The following is an 18850-nucleotide window of genomic DNA, read 5'->3' as shown; positions in this document are numbered from 1 at the left end:
GGTTGAAACAAAACAAACAAAATTAAAAACATTTAATGGAGTTTTTTTTAACGGCTTCCTAAAACTTGAAATTAAAAATAAAAATATGTGTATCACATTTTTGTGTAAAGACTATATCACGTTTAAATATTTTAAATTAACCATAATACAAATTAAAGCCTAAAATGTACAAATCATCTTTGAACTTATTTTCATCAAAAAATATTCAAAACCATCTTTTAAAATTCAAAAATCAATTTTTGAAAATAATTAAATTGGCATGAATTAAATAAGAGAATCATTTTAAAACTTTAAAAAAATTAAAGGATTAGTTTATAACCAAAAAATAATGAGACTATTATTATATTTTAGTCAAAATTAAAATATTTTTAAATATTTTTAGAATATTATTGATTTGGAGAGTGTTTGGATATGATTTTTTTTATCCATGTGAATGAAAGATAATGTTTTGATGGGTGAAAAAAGTATTATCTAAGATATTTTAAGAACCAAAAATAAAACAAATATATTTTACAAGAGCTAAAATAATTTTTTTTAAAAGGACGAAAATAAAAAAATACTAATTTGCAAGTACTTAAAAATATATTTAAACCTAAAATTAATATTTTTTTTCAATACTTAATTCTCAACATATCTGTGATACCCAACTTAAATATGATTAATAGTAAGCTGTTTTCTCCTTTAAAAAATATAGTAAATTGTTTTTTGATGCTAGGAATTTTATTACAGTACCAAAACACTAATATGATATAAAGTTTCACAAATTCTTTAAATCTTAACATATTTAAATTAAGAATTTGGTTCATAACTACTAGCATGAACAACTACACAACTAATCTAAAAGAATGAAACCTGGTGATTAGTGAATGAGCACCAGTTACAAATCAATTTATTTAATAATTGGACCCCTGGGAACTAAACACAGCACAATATGTGCAGAAGCAGATGAAGCCCGATGCATCCATATTCTTATTTATATTATCTTTCTTTTTCATCAAGTGTTGAATCATCAGTTGGGATACTTTCTGTCACTTGCTGTGAGTTAAATAGTTAATATCCCACATGTCTGTCATACCACTTGTGACTACAAATTCTGGCACTTCATAATTGATAGGATTTCCCCACTGTTCATTCCCAGAGCTTGAATCAGCACCACTAACATCAAAGTTGGTGTTCCGTTTATCTTCTCGCTTGATGATGCCTTCAGTTCCAAGAGGTGAAAACTCTGGAAATCCTGTCTCCTTGGTCAAATCCTCTGGGAAAGACACAAACTCCTCTGCAAGAAGACCTTCGTTTGAGCTCATGACATTTTTCCCTTTGAAAAGGTTACCATCAAGTCCAAAGCTTGATGACTTAAACCCCATGGTGTCAGCAATTGACATGACTTCATCTGATATCAGATTCTCTGTGCCTTCACTAAATTCTTTTGCCAAAGCCTGAGAAAGGTAATTTGGAGACTCTTCAAGTGAAACTGGATACATTTCTTGTATTTCAGAAGAGGTGGTTACATTTCTCCAATCAGGTTGGTATCTTACAATCTGCCCTTCATTTAAAAAATCTGATATTTCTGTTTGGCCTTGGTGCTGCTTGATAAATCTCCTTCTAACTTTAGGACACCCTAAATCTCTTTGTTCCTTCGCATGCTGGAGACTGGTTAAAAATGCTGGCTTTTCAAATAACCTTGCCAAGAAAGAAACCATTTGTTTCTGTATCAGTTCTGCAGATTGAAGCCTCTGATTCACCTGTCTCGCACGTTGAAGTGTCGTTCTCTGCTGTTGTTGCAACTCAACCACCTCTTGCATTAGCACACTCCTTTCTTTCCTTAGACTTTCTAGCTCAAATTCAAGCCCGGCCTTATCTGCATCGGAATAAGGCACAATATTGCCACCAACCTGATGGGACTGAGGTGGCCCGCGCCTCCGGATGTTCTTCAGAAGATGTCTCTTTCCTCGCTGGAAAGCTTCATTGAAAAACTCCCATTTTTCAGTGTCAATCTTGCGGAATCCCTGGATAAAAATGCCAAGTGAATTGAGAATCAATGGAGCAGAAAAATAAATTTTGGTTTAGACACACCAGAGTTCAAGTCATTAGAGGAGCAGATGAAGCTGTGTTGAAATTTGCAATCTGTGAATCCAAAACAAGCTTTACACAAACAAAAGGAAATGATCAAAATGATAACAGTATATAAGTTCTGGCAGCATACACAACGCCACACAGAAACATAGAACACTACCTGCTGAGGATGCAATCCACTCCCTACTTACAGTAGACACTCAGAGAGACATTCTTTCTGCTGCCAGTTCTAGTGCTACAATCCACATAGAACAATATCTGAACCATATTCTTATCCATATTCTTATCACACAGCTCCATCAGTAGTCATAGGGGCTAACATAGAAAAGTCCACAACATGGAAGTTCACTTTTAACAAGAGACAAATAAGAAAGCAAAAAAAATCACAAATAACAAATGGCTCACTACTGTACCTGCTTAAACACATACAATCATTCCAAAGTTAGATACATAATACATTATCTTAAAGCATCAAGAGAAACTTAGGATACACTTGAAAAAGAAAAAAAAGTTCATTCCCAGTTGACAAAACAATGTCTCAAATCAAATAATTACACATGGTTGATCTTCATCAAATCAAACCAGTTACAAACTTACAATAGAAACATAAAAAATAAAATAAAAATACATAGAGTACCCACATAGGTATTTAACTGGCGAACAAAACTGGAGAAATTGTTATGCTTGAAATTCCTCGGCAAGACGTGTCTTGCAAACAGGGTAGGATCCCACACCACGAAGCTAACACCGGTGGAGCCCCAGGATATGATCGGATCCAGCGAGGGATCGTCGACGAGTTCGAAAGTCTTGGACAGGAACGCCGGAACCGGGTTCCCTTGCAAGCATTCAAGTGGGCGGAAGCGCGGCAAACTATTAAACTTGTCAAAATCAGCGCTTGATGAAGGTAACTGGGAAGAAGACGGAGACGAGTTCATGGTTGAGAATGCTTGAAAGGAAGACGAAGGCAAGGTATGAGTTTATAAAGGATGAGAAGGCGGTGGCACCGACCAAATTATGAATAGATAACACAAGACTCCAACTGGGGCTAGATATTTTTGTCAAAGTCAGCCAATGATAGTTATTCGCGGAAAAGAGACTGTGTAGTATGCTCACTAAGACACTTTCAGCCTGCTCATCTCATCGATACTTTGTGCCCAAGTTAACTGCTCCAAACAGAGTGTTAAACTCTGTTGGTTCCTAATAACGGAAAATTGCTCTCATTCTTTTCTCTCTTATTATTCTCATGGCCCACACTATAGCCCAAATTCCTTCCCTCTAGCTCTTCTAAATAAAACCTTAGCAGTGGGGGGAATTTATCATATTTATCGCATGATTTTAACCCATTAACAATTAGAAAATATCGTCCTTGCTTCGCACTTTTGATTAGAACTTGAAAAAATTGCTGCCTTGTTGCTGCTCATTTGGCACCGCTCGAGTCATGGCAATGTCATACATAGGTTGGACAGGAGCTACTAGTTTGGGTATAAAGCACGTAGTAACTTTAGAAGTGCAACTAGTTCAAGTAGCTTAAGTTTATATGCCATGATTTTTTATTAAATCCCAGGACCATACATCATATTTTTTTCACTTTCTACAATTTAAATAACTTTTTCTAGTGGTACTTCCCTAAAAGGTTTATTTTTTTGAGAAAAATGTAAATTATATTAAACTCAAAATGATACAACAATAAATTGGGCACACCCGCAGTTAGAGAAAATCAAAAGTCTCCCTAATACAAGAAGACCTATATCAAGATGCTAAAACAAATGCAATAGGTGCGCTTGTCTATACATAAGAAACTTAATCTTGCTAATAACCTCTATTACAAAAAAATTGATAATCTTCAAAGATCAACTTGTTCCTAGACAGCCAGATGCAGTAGATTGTAATTGTTATAGCCAGACAACGTAATTTTTCTTGAACACCTGATGTGGATCTGCGGATCTGTCTCTAATTAAAGAGTCATTAATACGCTATAAAGAAATGAAGCGTCTGCGAAAAGAAGCCAAATCACGAATGTGAAAAAGACTTATTAAATAGACACCACAAGCTATTCAGCTTTTCGTTAACTATTTTAAGTTTAATTTAATTTTATAACAATAATCAATCTTATATTATAAATTAGAATACAAAATTTAGAGAGTAAATATTTAACTTCATACATTAAACATTCTTAATGTTCTCTTTTCTCTCTTTTGAATGCACATTTCACCTACTATTCCCACAAAAAATTCTATCAATATCTCAGTTGTCTCAAAATACTTCTATCGAGTGTCATTAAACACACAGGAACAGCCCAATCTAACTGACCGCATTTGCAAACTTTTGTTAAACCACTTCGTTTAAATTCATTCATATTTCCAACTCAGCAAGGCAAAACAAAGTATATATTTCCAACCCAGCAAAAAAACAAAACAGAAAGTATAGATTCCATATTTAATCATTCCAATTTTATTTTTTTACCGATTCATGCAATTTAACCATTGACTCTTGGTACCTCTATCGAGTCAATCGCCTGTTCGATTTTTATAACATTGCCACTTATTTTGCCATGCTTTAGTTGCTTGTATTTAAAATGGTATCTCAATGTTGATGACAGTCGACCAACTGATCCAACCCTTGTATCGAACTGTGTTGCTTAACTGGAAAAGCAACACTACACTCTGGAGTCTGGATTAAGGGGGAATGAAAAACACGCCAAAAAAAAATCAAGCAGCCAAGACAGTTAAAGCTGCTTATCATTAACTGATTATAATTACAATGAGAATATTTTTCATACAAAATTATGGATGAAAAAAATTATACATTTCTTCACAAAATATAGTATCACCTAACTAAACCATATTTTGTTGGAATAAAGATGGAGTATCCTGGCTTTGCGTTGAAAATAGGTATTCTTAATCCGAATTAGAACAGAAATGTACAACTGTGCCTCTGCAGCCGAAAAACAAACGAGTATTAGTTCGATCATTGGGCTACGATATGCGCTAACTTTTACAAGCAACAACCATCAAGGCATCAAACAAAAAACGTTAACAACACCAACCCCCTTAAACCAAACCCCTCTCCAACACCCAAAAATAAATAAAGTACATAACTCAACATAAGCCTCCCAAAGTCCCAATTAATTTTGATTGAGTTGCAACTACGCTTCAGTATATTAAACTTACTTTGAACAGAATGACAATAATAAAGGCAAAGAATGTAAATTAGTACATTACCCCTCCAGTCATAGGGGTTATGCAAAATAAAAGTAAAGAAAAGAAAAACAAGTGCTTTTAAACTCATTAAAATCCTCCTCATAATCAACCAAACATGTGCTCCATTCACCTTACTAAAGCAAAGCACCAGCTGTTTGGCACTAATGGAGTGATGATTTTGAATGAAAATGTTTATCAAAAACCATAAATCCTAGCAAATTCTCAGAAATCTTTCTTGAACTGGATGAAAGCTTGGTGAGATCAAAAACTACATTCCGTGTAATTATTTGAAGAAGTTACGAGGTTTGATTTTGGATTGAATTGTTGAAAGAGGCATCAGTGTCATGCTTTCCCCTAACTACAACACTATATGAGCCTCTCACTTAAACAGCTCTTTTGTCCTTCCTCTCACAGACCCATAAGTTGGTCTATCCTTATTGGGGATATTTGGCTTTCTTTACTAAGGCATTAACACAGCAACCCAAACATGTGAAGGCCCTCAAAATGATTCATTCCAGAAGCATGCTCTAAGCTGTCCACATTTGACTGGGAACATATTTGAACAAGACAAGGAATGGACATGTAAGGCCATTTTGCCGTGCTTTCCATTGGTGAGGTAGAAGAAACACTAATGGAAGGGTAGACATGCTCGTTTGGGTGACCACAAGGAATCATTTTGGTGAATTTATAAGCTCGTGTTTTTTTTTTTTTTTGCAAAACCCCTATGGAGTCAGTAATTCACATTCTAATAATAATTGTTAGAGATGTTATAAAAGTATAAAATCATTCCTGTCTCTTTACCTTAAAAGCTTAAGCTTTTGAGCCAATTTTTTTTTTTAAATCAGCAAAAATATTATCTATATATATTAATGATAATCGATACCAGAGATACCAACATACATGATGGGCAATGTAAAATCTGTCAAGCAGTACAGGTTATACCATATTTACAGCAACTAAGTAAATATAGCATAACCCCACTGCAACCCAACAACAAAGAACAGGATCCCAATACATGATCCAACACCCTCCCTTCATTTCTGTTAACATATTGCCTCCCTACTAAAAGCTAACAACCCCATCTAAGATCATTTACTTTGAGCTAATTAGTTCATGACATCGTATTCAACTTCTATGATCATGTGATATAAATTTAAATCCTTCTCACCACTATTATTCTAAAAAAAAAGGTCAAACTCAAACACAAGGTAAATGGTCTATGCCTTGTTCACACTTCAAGTCCAACTGGCTCGTGTGAAGTGGGTTAGAGATGTTATAAAAGTATAAAATAATTCATATATCTCTACCTAACAGTTTTAGCTTTCTAGTTGATTCATGACACAATATCTGGAAGATAATGTCCCCACTCCCCATTTGAAAATTGATAGTCATTCCCTTCATCACAAAACACAATTTTTTTTACAGAAAAATACTACATCCAAACAAGATTTAATGCTATGCAATTGCAAAGTCATTACGGAATTTGGTATGCACCTGGGACTACTGAAACAGTGTATTCCTGTTGGACATCAAAACTAAAAACCCTGTAGTATGTGCATGAATAACAACTATGATTCCAACCATTCAGGTAAGTAATGACATGCTTGGACGACCAGGTTGAAGCATAGGGGATTTGAGCAATACTTTCAAAGAATCCATAATACTTGAAAAAGAAGGGCGTTTCCAGGGTTCGCTGCAGTAAACCATGGATATCAATAAAATTCATGCAGAATATTCAAGCAGACTACAAATGAAAGAAATATCTACACTCACTTGGCCCAACAAGCCTCAATTATTGAGGCTAATTGAGGATTTAAATCACGTGGTATCTCAAGTCTTTTTCCCTTAAAGCCAACAGCCGCCACAACCTACAAAACATTACAGACTTGTGAAGACTATGCAATACAAATATTGATGAAAATTTCAGTCACAGTAAAATTATATTTCGATAACATGCCACCATGAAACAGAATAACACTCCAAACTCATCTTGTTATCATTGGCCAGTACAACACATGCTTCAACCAATATACATCTCTTGCAATCATTTCAGATTTCTATAACCAATACCATTAGCATTCTATTTGATGTTATATTATTACAGTCATCAGATCTTAAAGAATCTTTCTGTTAGGGATCTCTTCTCAGAGAAAGGAAACAGTTCTAACACAGAACTCGTTAGAGAGGAAAAGGGGTAAAAAGACACTTTATTGCTATGAAATGGTAAAGAATCGTACAGAACAATACAAAAGGAGACTTCTCCTTTCCACACTGGAATATGCCCAGTCAAAGCTCACTTATTACAAAACATGCCACTGTTACTCTTTAGAACTATTATTTAAAGGGTATTTCCTAACCAACTGCTAAACTGTCTATTGGCTGTACTCTAAATAACTAATCTGACTTATTATTTCCTTTTTTAAACTTCCTTCTATAGTAAACCTGCAGGGTTCTCTTAGCCCCTGTTTGTGGTTCCTGCTCATGCCTAAGACTTTCATAAAAATCAGAACAATATAGTCGTAATGGAAAATATAAGCATAAGCACACTGAAATATATCAAAGTTATACAAACCTGTGGCGGATTCAAATTACTCCAAGGCTGTTGCAATGTTGCGAGCTCCCACAAGATGACACCAAAGCTGTAAACATCTGACTTCTCATTGGATGGCTCATCACGAAGAACTTCTGGAGCCATCCACTCAGGCTAAGTAGAGAAAAAGGAGTTCAACTTAATTTGCAATAATAAAAATGACATCTGAATCAAACGATTCAAAAGGAAGATACACGTTTTGAAAGTATACTTACAGTCCCGGCAGCAGACTTGGATGAGAGAAATGTATTTGCCTTTAGTCGGGAAAGCCCAAAATCACCAACCTAAAGGGAAGGTACAAGTAAATAAGGATCTGTCAAAATTCAAATTACTCCAATAATGCCCAAGCAAACAGACCAACACCAACTCACCCTCACAGAAAACAAAACTTGCTAAGACACCGCACATATAGTTTAAGAATTAAATTGATTTTTCTCAATATGTCAAATTTGAATCAAATGAAGCCCAGCTATAGCAGAATGTTGAAACTTCTATCAACAATGCATAGACCAAGTTTTGCTGTAACATTTCTATCTTTCACCAGTTCACAAAAAATTAAAAAGAGATGATGGCTAAACAGTGTCACTCAAGATGGACTATCTTAGTGCTTTCAAGCTAGCATACACAAACATGACTTGTGATTGTAGAAGGAAATTTGTGAGTGCCAGAGAAGTGGAACAATACTACGAAAGGTGACTTACGGATTAAATGAAACTCAACAATTTTTCAGACATGAGAAAATTCCATTCTTACCTTCACTGTATATTTCTTGTCAACAAGAAGGTTTGGAGATTTCAGATCTCTATGAACAATGGGAGGATTGCGTTTATGAAGATAATTCATCCCCTTAGCCTGCACATGAAAATGACAAATACTTAACCAATGGGTACAAAGGTTATGACATCATATTAATTCAAAAAATAAATAGAACTGAAAACAATTGATGTTTATTTTCTTAAAGTTTACCACATCATAAGCCATACTAAGCCTACGTCTCTCATCCAACATCTCTGTGGCACCAGGTTTATGCAACAGCCTATACAAGCTACCCCTGCACAGTTCAATCAAATCCTTTAGGTCTCAAGTGTAAGATATTTTATAGCCATGAAAAGAGATCCCTCTTATAGGAGGAAAGGTAAAGGAACCGGTAGATGAGATATTGTAAAACCTTGACAAATATTCTGTGACAATTGATAGATTAGGAGGCTTAGTGACTGCACCCATAAGTAAAACAATGTTTGGATGCCGTAAGCCTTTCATTATTGCAACCTAGTGAAAGAGGTAAAAATACAGCTCAAATCAATAGCAAGCAAAACTTAAAGTGCAATTGGTGTTTTTGCTGCACAAAACAAGATAAGAACTTCAGAGTATACCTCCCTCAGGAATTCCTTGAAGCGTTCACCTTTGAAGTCTTGTTCCATCAGAATTTTAACAGCAACCTCCTGCAGTGCTTAACATTTTGAAAGATGTAAATACAACTCAAATATTAAGCACTACTTCGGCATCAAAAATAAATACACACTTCACACTTGTATACACCTCCCAAAAATTAAAAAGAAAAATTGCATTCTAAATCATAACACTAATAGTAGGGGGAAAAATAGAAACATAGAGATTCAAAAGTACAAGGACAGAAGTCTTCCAGTTGAAAGCAAAAAAGAGCATTAATAAAATATGCCACCTTGCAACAATAAGGCTTCATTTATTTACTAATAAATGAGGCCTTAGGGTTGATAAATTGACTGCACCATAAATAAAACAATGTTTAGATGCCACAAGCATTTCATTATTGCAACGTAGCAAAAGAGGGGAAATATAGCTCAATGGAAAACTCTTAGAATGTGGGTTTAGGCCTAACTCAACCCCAAAAGCTAGATCATAGGGTAAGGGTTGCCTCCCACTTATGTACTCTATCTTGGCCTTATCTCTAGCCAATGTAGGACTTGGGTTTTTCCCAATAAAAACATTTATTCTCGTGGACAATGAATTTATTTATTTTTAATAAGCTGTGCCCTAAGGTTATGTGCAACTCAATTTGAAAATCTCTGTAACAAGGTAGGGTTGTAGTGTGGCAATGAGTTATTCAAAAGAAGATTGGCAAATGGGATGCCAATCGGCTACGAAGTACAAATAACAACAGGTTATGGACTGATTTCTGCTGATAGAGCACACAACCTTTGAATGATAAGTCCTATTTTAAGAGTACAATTGTAGCTTATAACAAGATCAATCATTAGACCCAGCAAGTATTTTCAAAAACTGCCCTCAATGATTTTATCATACCTTTATGTATATATAATCTATAAGCACCGAATGCTTTTGAAACAATATCCTAGAGTGTGGGTTTTGGACCTAAATCAACCTTACAAAACTGGCTTGTAAAGTGAGGATTGCCCCCTATTTATATACTCTATTTTGGCCATTTCTAGTTGATGTGGGACTAAACCACCACGCCCGATGTGGGACTAAGGCAGGCTAGGGATTCTGCAATTAAGGTGGCTTTTCCAGCACAATCTTTCACAAATATTGAATAGAAACCACTTTTAAAATTTGTGACTATTGTACAGATATAGAGATGGAAAGTTCATTCACATATCAATATACTAATTACACATGATTCAGTTGAATTTGCAAATGACAGATGCTGAAAACACAATCAATATAGACAACCCATGGAAAAACAAACAACCATGAGTTAATCTTATTTTATACAGCACCAATGAAAGAAAAAGAAGAGGGGCTTACCGAGCCATTCCACTCTGCATGATGTACAGTTCCAAAAGAACCTGAAAACATATCAGACCAAATTTAATTAATGACTATTGATACCAATTGCATATCATGCCAAAGGAAACATGTAATGCTAGTAACTCATTAAATACGGTGTGCTTAACATAGGCTAAGTTTTTATTGGTTTACTTCAGAGCATTTTGTAGGACCATGGGAAATTCTTGTGGTGATGTGATATTTTTCCTCTTCTATAGTGTATTTTATAGGGAAACAATGCCTCACATTTTCTTTGGCATATTGTTATTTGATAGTAAGTTAGTAACTGGTATTAATGAAATGGGAAAGACTCAAGGAGGAGACATCTGTTACAGGGGAAAAAAATACTGCTCAATAAATAGCAACACAGATACTGGACAGATGCAGAAAATGCAACAATAAGGGATAAAAAAACTGATACAGGGACTCTACCTTCCCAGGCCTATGCCACCGATTCACTCCCACAATTCTTTTATACCTCTCCAGTCTTCTCTACCCCCTACCCCCTAATTCATGTTTCCTTTTTTGTCTCCCATCATTGCACAATGGATTTGGAACATCTCTTGTACTTGAGGAGAATTCATGGAGATGGAGTTGATTTCTGTGACTCTGTGTTAAATCGGTTTTTAAATCCCCTTAAGCAGTCAAGGGGAAGCTGACCAAAGGAAATTGGATAGGCCGCCATACGAATCGCAGTGTGCTCTAGTTTTTACAGTTTCCATTATCGCAGGAGAAAGTGGCAGCCTCTGTCTCTCCAGTAAATGCACCAAAAGGGGGTCAGAAAGAGGATAAGATCCTGTTGGAGAAAGATACAAGACAAGGTCCACCATGATTGATTATAACCCACTAATTATATTTTTCTTCTTGTGTCATTCTCTATCAAACAGGACCATATCCTGTCATTTACGAACAGGAGGGGATCCAAAATCCTTCCTTCTCCTCTCCAAATCCTTGTGTGTACATTTTATTACACTCTCCCACCAATGTTTCCTCCTTACTCATAGCAGCATGCCTACTTCTCTCATTAAAAAGTATAATTTTCCTTTGCCCAACACCCTCTACTCCATTTTCCTTTTTTCTTCTCTTACACGTGTTAGAGGCCCATGGTTATCCTACTGTTATTATGTGATAGAATAGTCAAAATGACTTTTCTTTGGTTCTGTGAACCATGACATTGTTACAGAACCTCCCTCAGATAAGAAGAGGGATTGGAGTGTTTTATTGTATTAATTAGTTTACTTTTTCTTATTTTCTTCTTTTCTTATTTCACTGCTAAAGCAAGGACGCTACCAAGTCAAAAGCCCATCATTAGTATCCTACTGCTGTTATGCAATCAGATACTTGAAACAAGTCAAATGACTTTTCTTTAATACTCTGAACCATGACTTCTTTTAACAGATGTTTTCCCAGTCAGATATGCAGAGGGATTGGAGAGCTTTATTGCATGGATAAGCTCACTGTGTTATTTTCTTCTTCTTTTCTATTTTCATTGACACTACCACTACCTTATCTTCCTTTTTATACCTTGACTATGCTCTCTCTCTCTCTCTCTCTCTCTCTCTCTCTCTCTCTCTCTTTCAATGTTTCTCTTCTAAATGCCTACCTCACCCCACCCAAATCAACTAAAAAAAAGGGAAAGACTTTAAATAATATGCAATTTATAGAAAAGCATAAATACCTGATCCTATTCTCCCTTTTAAATCAAGATCAGTCCACGGTATGTCCAAATCCTCCATATCAAGGGAAAACTCTCTAGTTGGTTTGCTAGGAATCAGTAGTCGGGTCTTTGTATCTCTATGACCAGGACGGTTATGCTTTAAAGGCAATGAATCCCGGCTTGTCATTGTCGGCTCTACAGCATTCTGAGCAGGGTTACCTGATTTAAATGTTTCAGAGCCTCGATCATGTGCACTTGAACAATAAGGTTGTGAATGCAGAGGAACGAGAGAACTTTTGTTGTTATCATTTGGAATTGGCCCAGGGTTCCTGCCCATGTACTGCCTTTCATACTGTTCTAGAATGGAGAATCCAAAATCTTTTCAATAACACTGTAATATAAAAAATTCAGAGTATCCTATACTTGCATCCAGTTATAAAAGTTATTAAGACATACACAGGTAACTTTTGGCATGTGGACAAAACAGAATAGAATGTTAAACTACAACTAATATAAAACTTCCTACATTAACTCATACAAGGTTCATGCTTTTTGGAATTATTCTAGACATTGACTAGCTCACATTTCACTAATTGTTTTAACATCAAATTGATCAAATGTTGTATGTATTTAAAGAAAAATACTTCAATATGTCATTATTCAAATTCATTGTGTGAACTGCAAAGAGAATAATTGACATGTTTAGCCCCTCTCTTCATAAAACTAAACAGGAATTGGTAATGGCATTCAATACGCTTGACCAAGTCACTTGAATTGTTCTTCCAATTCCACGATTGAGAAATCAAGTTAAGTATCCACAATAATGAACTTGGAACATCATTCAATTTCAACATCGGCAGAACCAAACTCCTTTTTATGTTTTACTTAGGCAATCAAATGCTTGGGACATCTAAGATTGAAAAGAAGAGGAATTTGTAACATAATTACAGTCAACAAAAATAGCAATGGGTGCTATCTAATCACTTAGTAAACAAAATTTAGAAAAAAAAAACTGATAAAAACAGCAAAGGGACACAATTCAAGAAAACTGTAGCACATTATTTAAGTCCATACTTAATTAGGAGGTTTGACAAGTTGAATACAGAGAGTTAGCATAGAAATGATTCCATTCATTAAAATAGAAATATATAAATAAAAAGGACAAGTTGATTTAAATTTTAAACAGTGCAACAATAAGCATTTAGACCAAGACACATGATAACAATAATATCACCAGATCAGATTCAGAGTATCAAACATTGAATAGGAAACATGAATATCACCTGCAGAACTACTATCAAAGACAAGCTCAGCAGACATACAATCTGAGAAATATTGTTTGGCCAGTGACCTGAAATCAATGGTAGGCTCAGCTGGTTTATGTCTTGGAAAGCGCAAGGGTGAAGAAAATGAAATGGAGGATGGACCATTGATCAAGGAATCAGGCTTGCATAAGCAACCCGGCTTCCCAATAAGATCAACCATGTATTCCCTGTAATTATATGGTTTCAGACAGATGTCAGTTTACAGAATGTTAACTGCAAGACTACAACATATTCATAATTTTACACTTCATCATTTCATGGTCACAGTTCACAGCCCATGGGAAAACAACTCTTTAAATTGCAGTCCTACTTGTAAACAGAATAGCAGATGTGCTAAGCAACAAAACAAATACCTGTCAAGTCCAAATCGAACAAGACATGAGGAGGCATCATCTCTTGAACAATATTTACAGCCCTTAGCAATTCGACAAGGCAAATCAATGGTGTCAGCTAGTACCTGAATATATCATGAATAAAGCATGTCATCACAAAAACAACACAAAGACCTTATCTTGTATTAAACCACTGAAATTCCTCCACCACCACCACTCCCATTAAAAAGATAATAATAATATAGTCAAAATGCATAATCACAGCCTTGACCATCACATAGAATTCAAGTATTACTTTGAATAATACAGCACGATGCCTGCAAAGTCCAGTAGATAGACTGCCAATTGGTACAACAACAGATCCTAAGCAATCTCTTAGATCATTAATGCGCTCCCTCCATATAGGAAAAAGATCATCTTCCCATACAGAAGCTGAACCCCTTGTTACAACAATAAAACATAGTTAGACTGGTGCAAGCTAAATAGTTCAAAGCCAATAATGCCAAGGAGACTCACCCCATACAATTGCAAACCAGCTTCGCAAGCTGGTCTACAACATCAGTTGTTTCTATGCAGCAACAAGAAATGTCTTGTACTCTGTTTTGCAGTTCTCTTAAGCTAGGATCGCTACGTCTATCCACAAAAACTACTTCAAGTGAAGAGTCAGAAGAAGGATTTATAGATTTTAGTGTCTCAAGTGGAGGAATTCGGTCATTTTCCTGCAGATTGGTGCACACAGTCCATACATATGGATCCATCCCATGAATTAGATAAAAGCCATCAGGAATTTTGTCGAAGTATAATAGGCATCCATTCACCTGGTGCATGTTATTAACAAAACAACATATTAATTGCATGCCTACCAATGAGTGACACAAGTATATCAAGATGGAGATAATTCCAGTTTACTCCCTGAATTTTACATAAAATTAGAGCAATTCTTTTGGGGGGGGACATAATTAAGAGAGGAAGGGTTTTTTCACCTCTTCAACTTTAACTCACACATCAACTTAACAACCATATTTTAACTTCTTCCCCCCAAAAATTATACCCTCTGACAGCAATTTCCTCTTACTGGACAAAGCACATTCAGTCACCCACAATATTGCCAAAATATTTAACACACATTTTCACAAGTTATCCAAATCCTTAAAATAATACATTTTCCAGTAAATAAGTATACAATTATACATCACCCACAATAACACCAAAATATAGAAAATACATTTTCAAGATTTACCCGACTCCTTAAAACAGTACATTTTCCAATTAATAAGTAGCAACAGGAACATAGTAAGTATTCAGAACAAGCAATGCAAGCTTTGAGAAACACCATTTAAGGAACATAGTAACAGGATAATCTGCTCATCTGGGTAGAATCACACAAAAGTAGTACAAATTTACAGTGAAAAGCCACAATTCAAGAAGTTAGTTTTCTGTTGTCAATGAAAAAATGAGACTAGTACTAGTTGGTAACAAGCATATTACGTCATCCTCAATATTGCAAAAATATTCATCACATATTTTCAAGATTGGCTCAACTCCTTAAGTAATACTAGTTTCAAGAAGCATCACATGTGGAACATAATAATGGGACAATCAGTACACAGTGCCAGACCCAGAATCATGATTCACGACAAACTTGGAACAGACTAAGAGTGAAATGCCAGAATTCCAGGAGGCATTTCAACTGTCAGTGCCACAACAAGTGGGAGTAGTTGATATTTTTTTCCAAGCATACCAAAAGGAAAAAATCTGGCATCCTTGTTTATCCTAGCAGACTTGCACATTGTAATTCAAGATCCAACTCCACCCTTAGCAACTAATGAACACAACTTCAAATAGGAATTTTTACTAAAGCAGTTCCATTCCCATCCAGTCAAGTCAAATACCCAGAATCACTCGTTCATGAACTTCAAATTCTCCACAAAATTTACCATCGTCAAAAATATTGCATACCTGTATCGATACAACCTAGAAAATCCAGACAAACCTATATAGACCTATAAAAACTCTCTCATCTGACTTCTCCAAAAGCTAAAGTGAATAAGTTAGGGGGTGTTCGGTTTGACTGTTTTCTGTTTTCATTTTCATTGGAAATAGAAAATGGTGATGAAAATGCATTTGGTTGGATTTTTGAAAACATTTTCGATGAAAATATTTTCTCAAACGAACCAAAAACTGAAAACAATAAAATCTCGCTTTTCAGTTGAAACCAGAAACCTCATTTTGGGTAAAATGAAAATGCCGTAGCAAGGAATGTAATTTTAAACAAATCTAAAAATATATTTCCTTTTGAAAACGCATTTTCAGTGTTTTTATTTCTTGAAAGCAAAAAACAAGAAGTCAAACCAAACATGTTTTCAGAATTCTAATCTTTTGAAAATGAAAACAATTTTCGAAAAATGAAAACAAGAAATGAAGTGAAAATGCAAACCAAACACACCCTTAATCTCTCAATTTATTTTACCTTCTCGTTTTCTACTCCCCTATAATTGCTTATTTGAAGAAGATTATCCAAACAGAGTTTTAAAGTAATAAATATTCTCAAGCTGCAGTCACGAGAACCAAAGTCCAGAACCATATTATTATTATGACAACGTCCATTCACAAGTCGTTGTTGTTTTTCCATTGGTTACTGACCGAGTTGATTAATAACCTAAAACGCACAGTCTCAAGCTCACAAGTTCTTAACTATCACCGAAACTTGGCAACCAACCAACCACAATTGGAATAGCAATAACAATGAACAAAAGGCTTTAAAGGCATAACTAAGTAACTAACAATAACATACCCAAAACCTATGCGACACTGCCTCTGCGGAAAACGACGAAGACGAAGGCCTCAACGCGGATTCATCGGGCACGGGATCCAGAAAATTGGGATCATCAGCACACGTGGCCTCCGATGAAAGCCGAAGAGCCAATGCCAGCTGTAACTGATAACTCTCCTCCGTCTGCTGCGCCCAGCTCTTGCCAGAGGAACCTCCGCTCCTCATTGCCGAATTTCCCGGAAACCTGCCTCTGAATCCGTCGATCTCATTCGCCGCGACGGTCGACAGAATAGGCGCGTAAAACTCGCCGGAGAGCGAGCTCTCGCCGAAACTGCTCTCGCTGGACTGCCGCTGCATCCCAAACGAGGAGTGCAAATTCCCGATCCGATTCCCCTGGCGGTGATCGACGCCGGAGTCCCAATCGGAGACTCTCTCGAACTTGCTGTTGTTGATTTTAGCGTCGCCGGAGGAGGAACCGAACAACGGCGGCGTTAATTTGTCGTCGGGAGTTTGGCTGAGGAGGGAGTAGTTGATGGATCTTCTGGCAGGCATTTCCATGGAGGCTCTGTGCTCAGTGCTCACAAAACCCTAAAACCCGCCATTGCAGAAACGGTTACTCACTTTCTGACTGGGTCTCTAGAATTTGATTGTTGTCGGGGAGGGCGAGGTGGCGCAGTTGTGACTTGTGATGGTTCCGTTTTATTTTTGAGCCGTTTGGTAACTTTTTTCGAAGCGTGGCGCAATCACACGTTGGATTATCAGCACAGCAGGTCCCGCGGCATTTCCCCGCCGGCCTAGTACCATTTTAATTCTCTCCTCTTTCTCAAAAGTACCAATGTTTGACTTTAAAAATAAATCATTAAATAAAAACTAGTGGACAGTGCACACTGCTTCTTTCATACATGCTCCAGTCTGAATTTGAATAAAAAATATATATACATCAATACATGAACATTAATTAATATGTTTGGTTGATATTTTTATTTTTTGTTTTATTTTTTAAAAATTGTTTTTATTTTTAAAATATTAGAATTTTAAAAATATGTTTGTTTTTACTTCTTATTTTTTACTTTTAAGAAATAAAAACACTGAAAATGTATTTTTAGATTTGTTTAAAATTATATTCCTTCATACGGCGCTTTCATTTTACTCAAAATGAGGTTTCTGGTTTCAACTAAAAAACGAGATTGTATTGTTTTCAGTTTTTTGTTCGTTTGAGAAAATATTTTCACCGAAAATGTTTTCAAAAATCCAACCAAATGCATTTTCATCACCATTTTCTATTTCGAATGAAAATGAAAACAAAAAACAGTCAAACCAAACATCTCCTAAACAATTCATTCAATCGTTTAGGAGAGATCAAAAAATAATTTAATTACTTAATTAAAATAAGTGTAAAAATTATATCATGTATAATTTAAGGATAAATTATTCTATAAATTTCATGACTTGATGACAAAATAGTCTCATAAAACTTAACTTCAGATATAATCGTTATATTTTTTACACATTTGTTAACTAAATCAAATTTTTCGTTCTTTTATAAAATAAATTATTACCAATTTATACATTTAAAAAAACAAAAAATAACATTTACTCATAAAAATATAAACTTGTTTATTAATTGTTATTTTTTGTTATACTCTTTATGTATAATTTATTTGTAGGACAATCACTTACTTACATGTGGGTATTATAATAACTAAACAAGTCACATTCATTAATAAGAAAAATGATCTCTTGAATTAATGATAGGGTCATAAATATAATTAGTGTTTGAAGTATTTAGTACTATGATTTTTTAAAAATACACTTATGATATTTATCTATCTATCTATATTGTATATATAAATTTCACTTTAAATTTTTATAGTCATCGGATCAAAACATCAACTCTACGTTGATTTGATTTTGTCACTTTAATCATTTAGAATCATCGGATAAAAAATTTGAACTTTACAATAGTTGTTTATTTAATTTTATCTTTACTTAAACATTTTAAGTCATCATATCAAAAAATAAGACTTTAATCATTAATCAAATTTTACTTTTACCCCAATATTTTGAGTCGTTATATCAAAATATTTTTGGCAATTCCAAGTTTAGATAAAACAAATAAAATAAATACATTGAT

General features: G+C 35.1%; 2 protein-coding genes across 3 annotated transcripts; both read right to left on the bottom strand.

The window, feature by feature from the left end:
• Positions 1-783: 783 nt before the first annotated feature.
• Positions 784-3274, bottom strand: HSF-07 (heat stress transcription factor 7). The gene is made up of 2 exons (XM_006576993.4): positions 2715-3274; positions 784-2006 (listed from the first exon to the last, which is right to left on the bottom strand). Exons 1-2 carry the CDS (start codon positions 3006-3008, stop codon positions 1029-1031), a joined length of 1272 nt encoding a protein of 423 aa, XP_006577056.1. The 5' UTR covers positions 3009-3274; the 3' UTR covers positions 784-1028.
• Positions 3275-4660: 1386 nt separating this feature from the next.
• On the bottom strand, positions 4661-17564 carry LOC100787894 (serine/threonine-protein kinase CTR1). Of its 2 annotated transcripts, XR_413670.4 has the most exons (16): positions 16738-17564; positions 14460-14761; positions 14239-14383; positions 13965-14068; positions 13570-13778; positions 12308-12643; positions 10609-10649; positions 9237-9305; positions 9032-9132; positions 8830-8914; positions 8617-8715; positions 8079-8147; positions 7846-7977; positions 7047-7141; positions 6768-6966; positions 4661-5007 (listed from the first exon to the last, which is right to left on the bottom strand). XR_413670.4 is itself a non-coding variant. In XM_006576992.4 (15 exons), the coding sequence occupies exons 1-15, from the start codon at positions 17272-17274 to the stop codon at positions 6858-6860; spliced, it is 2433 nt and encodes an 810-aa protein (XP_006577055.1). In that variant the 5' UTR covers positions 17275-17564; the 3' UTR covers positions 6524-6857. The 2 variants fall into 2 exon arrangements, 1 of the variants encoding a protein (XP_006577055.1); XM_006576992.4 differs by lacking the exon at positions 4661-5007 and having other exon boundaries at positions 6524-6966.
• Between the last annotated feature and the right edge of the window lie 1286 nt (positions 17565-18850).

Source organism: Glycine max, chromosome 3, assembly GCF_000004515.6.
Source record: "Glycine max cultivar Williams 82 chromosome 3, Glycine_max_v4.0, whole genome shotgun sequence".
Taxonomy (NCBI): Eukaryota; Viridiplantae; Streptophyta; class Magnoliopsida; order Fabales; family Fabaceae; genus Glycine; species Glycine max.
Note: the sequence above shows the minus strand (reverse complement) of the source record. Positions and strands in the feature narration are given on the sequence as shown.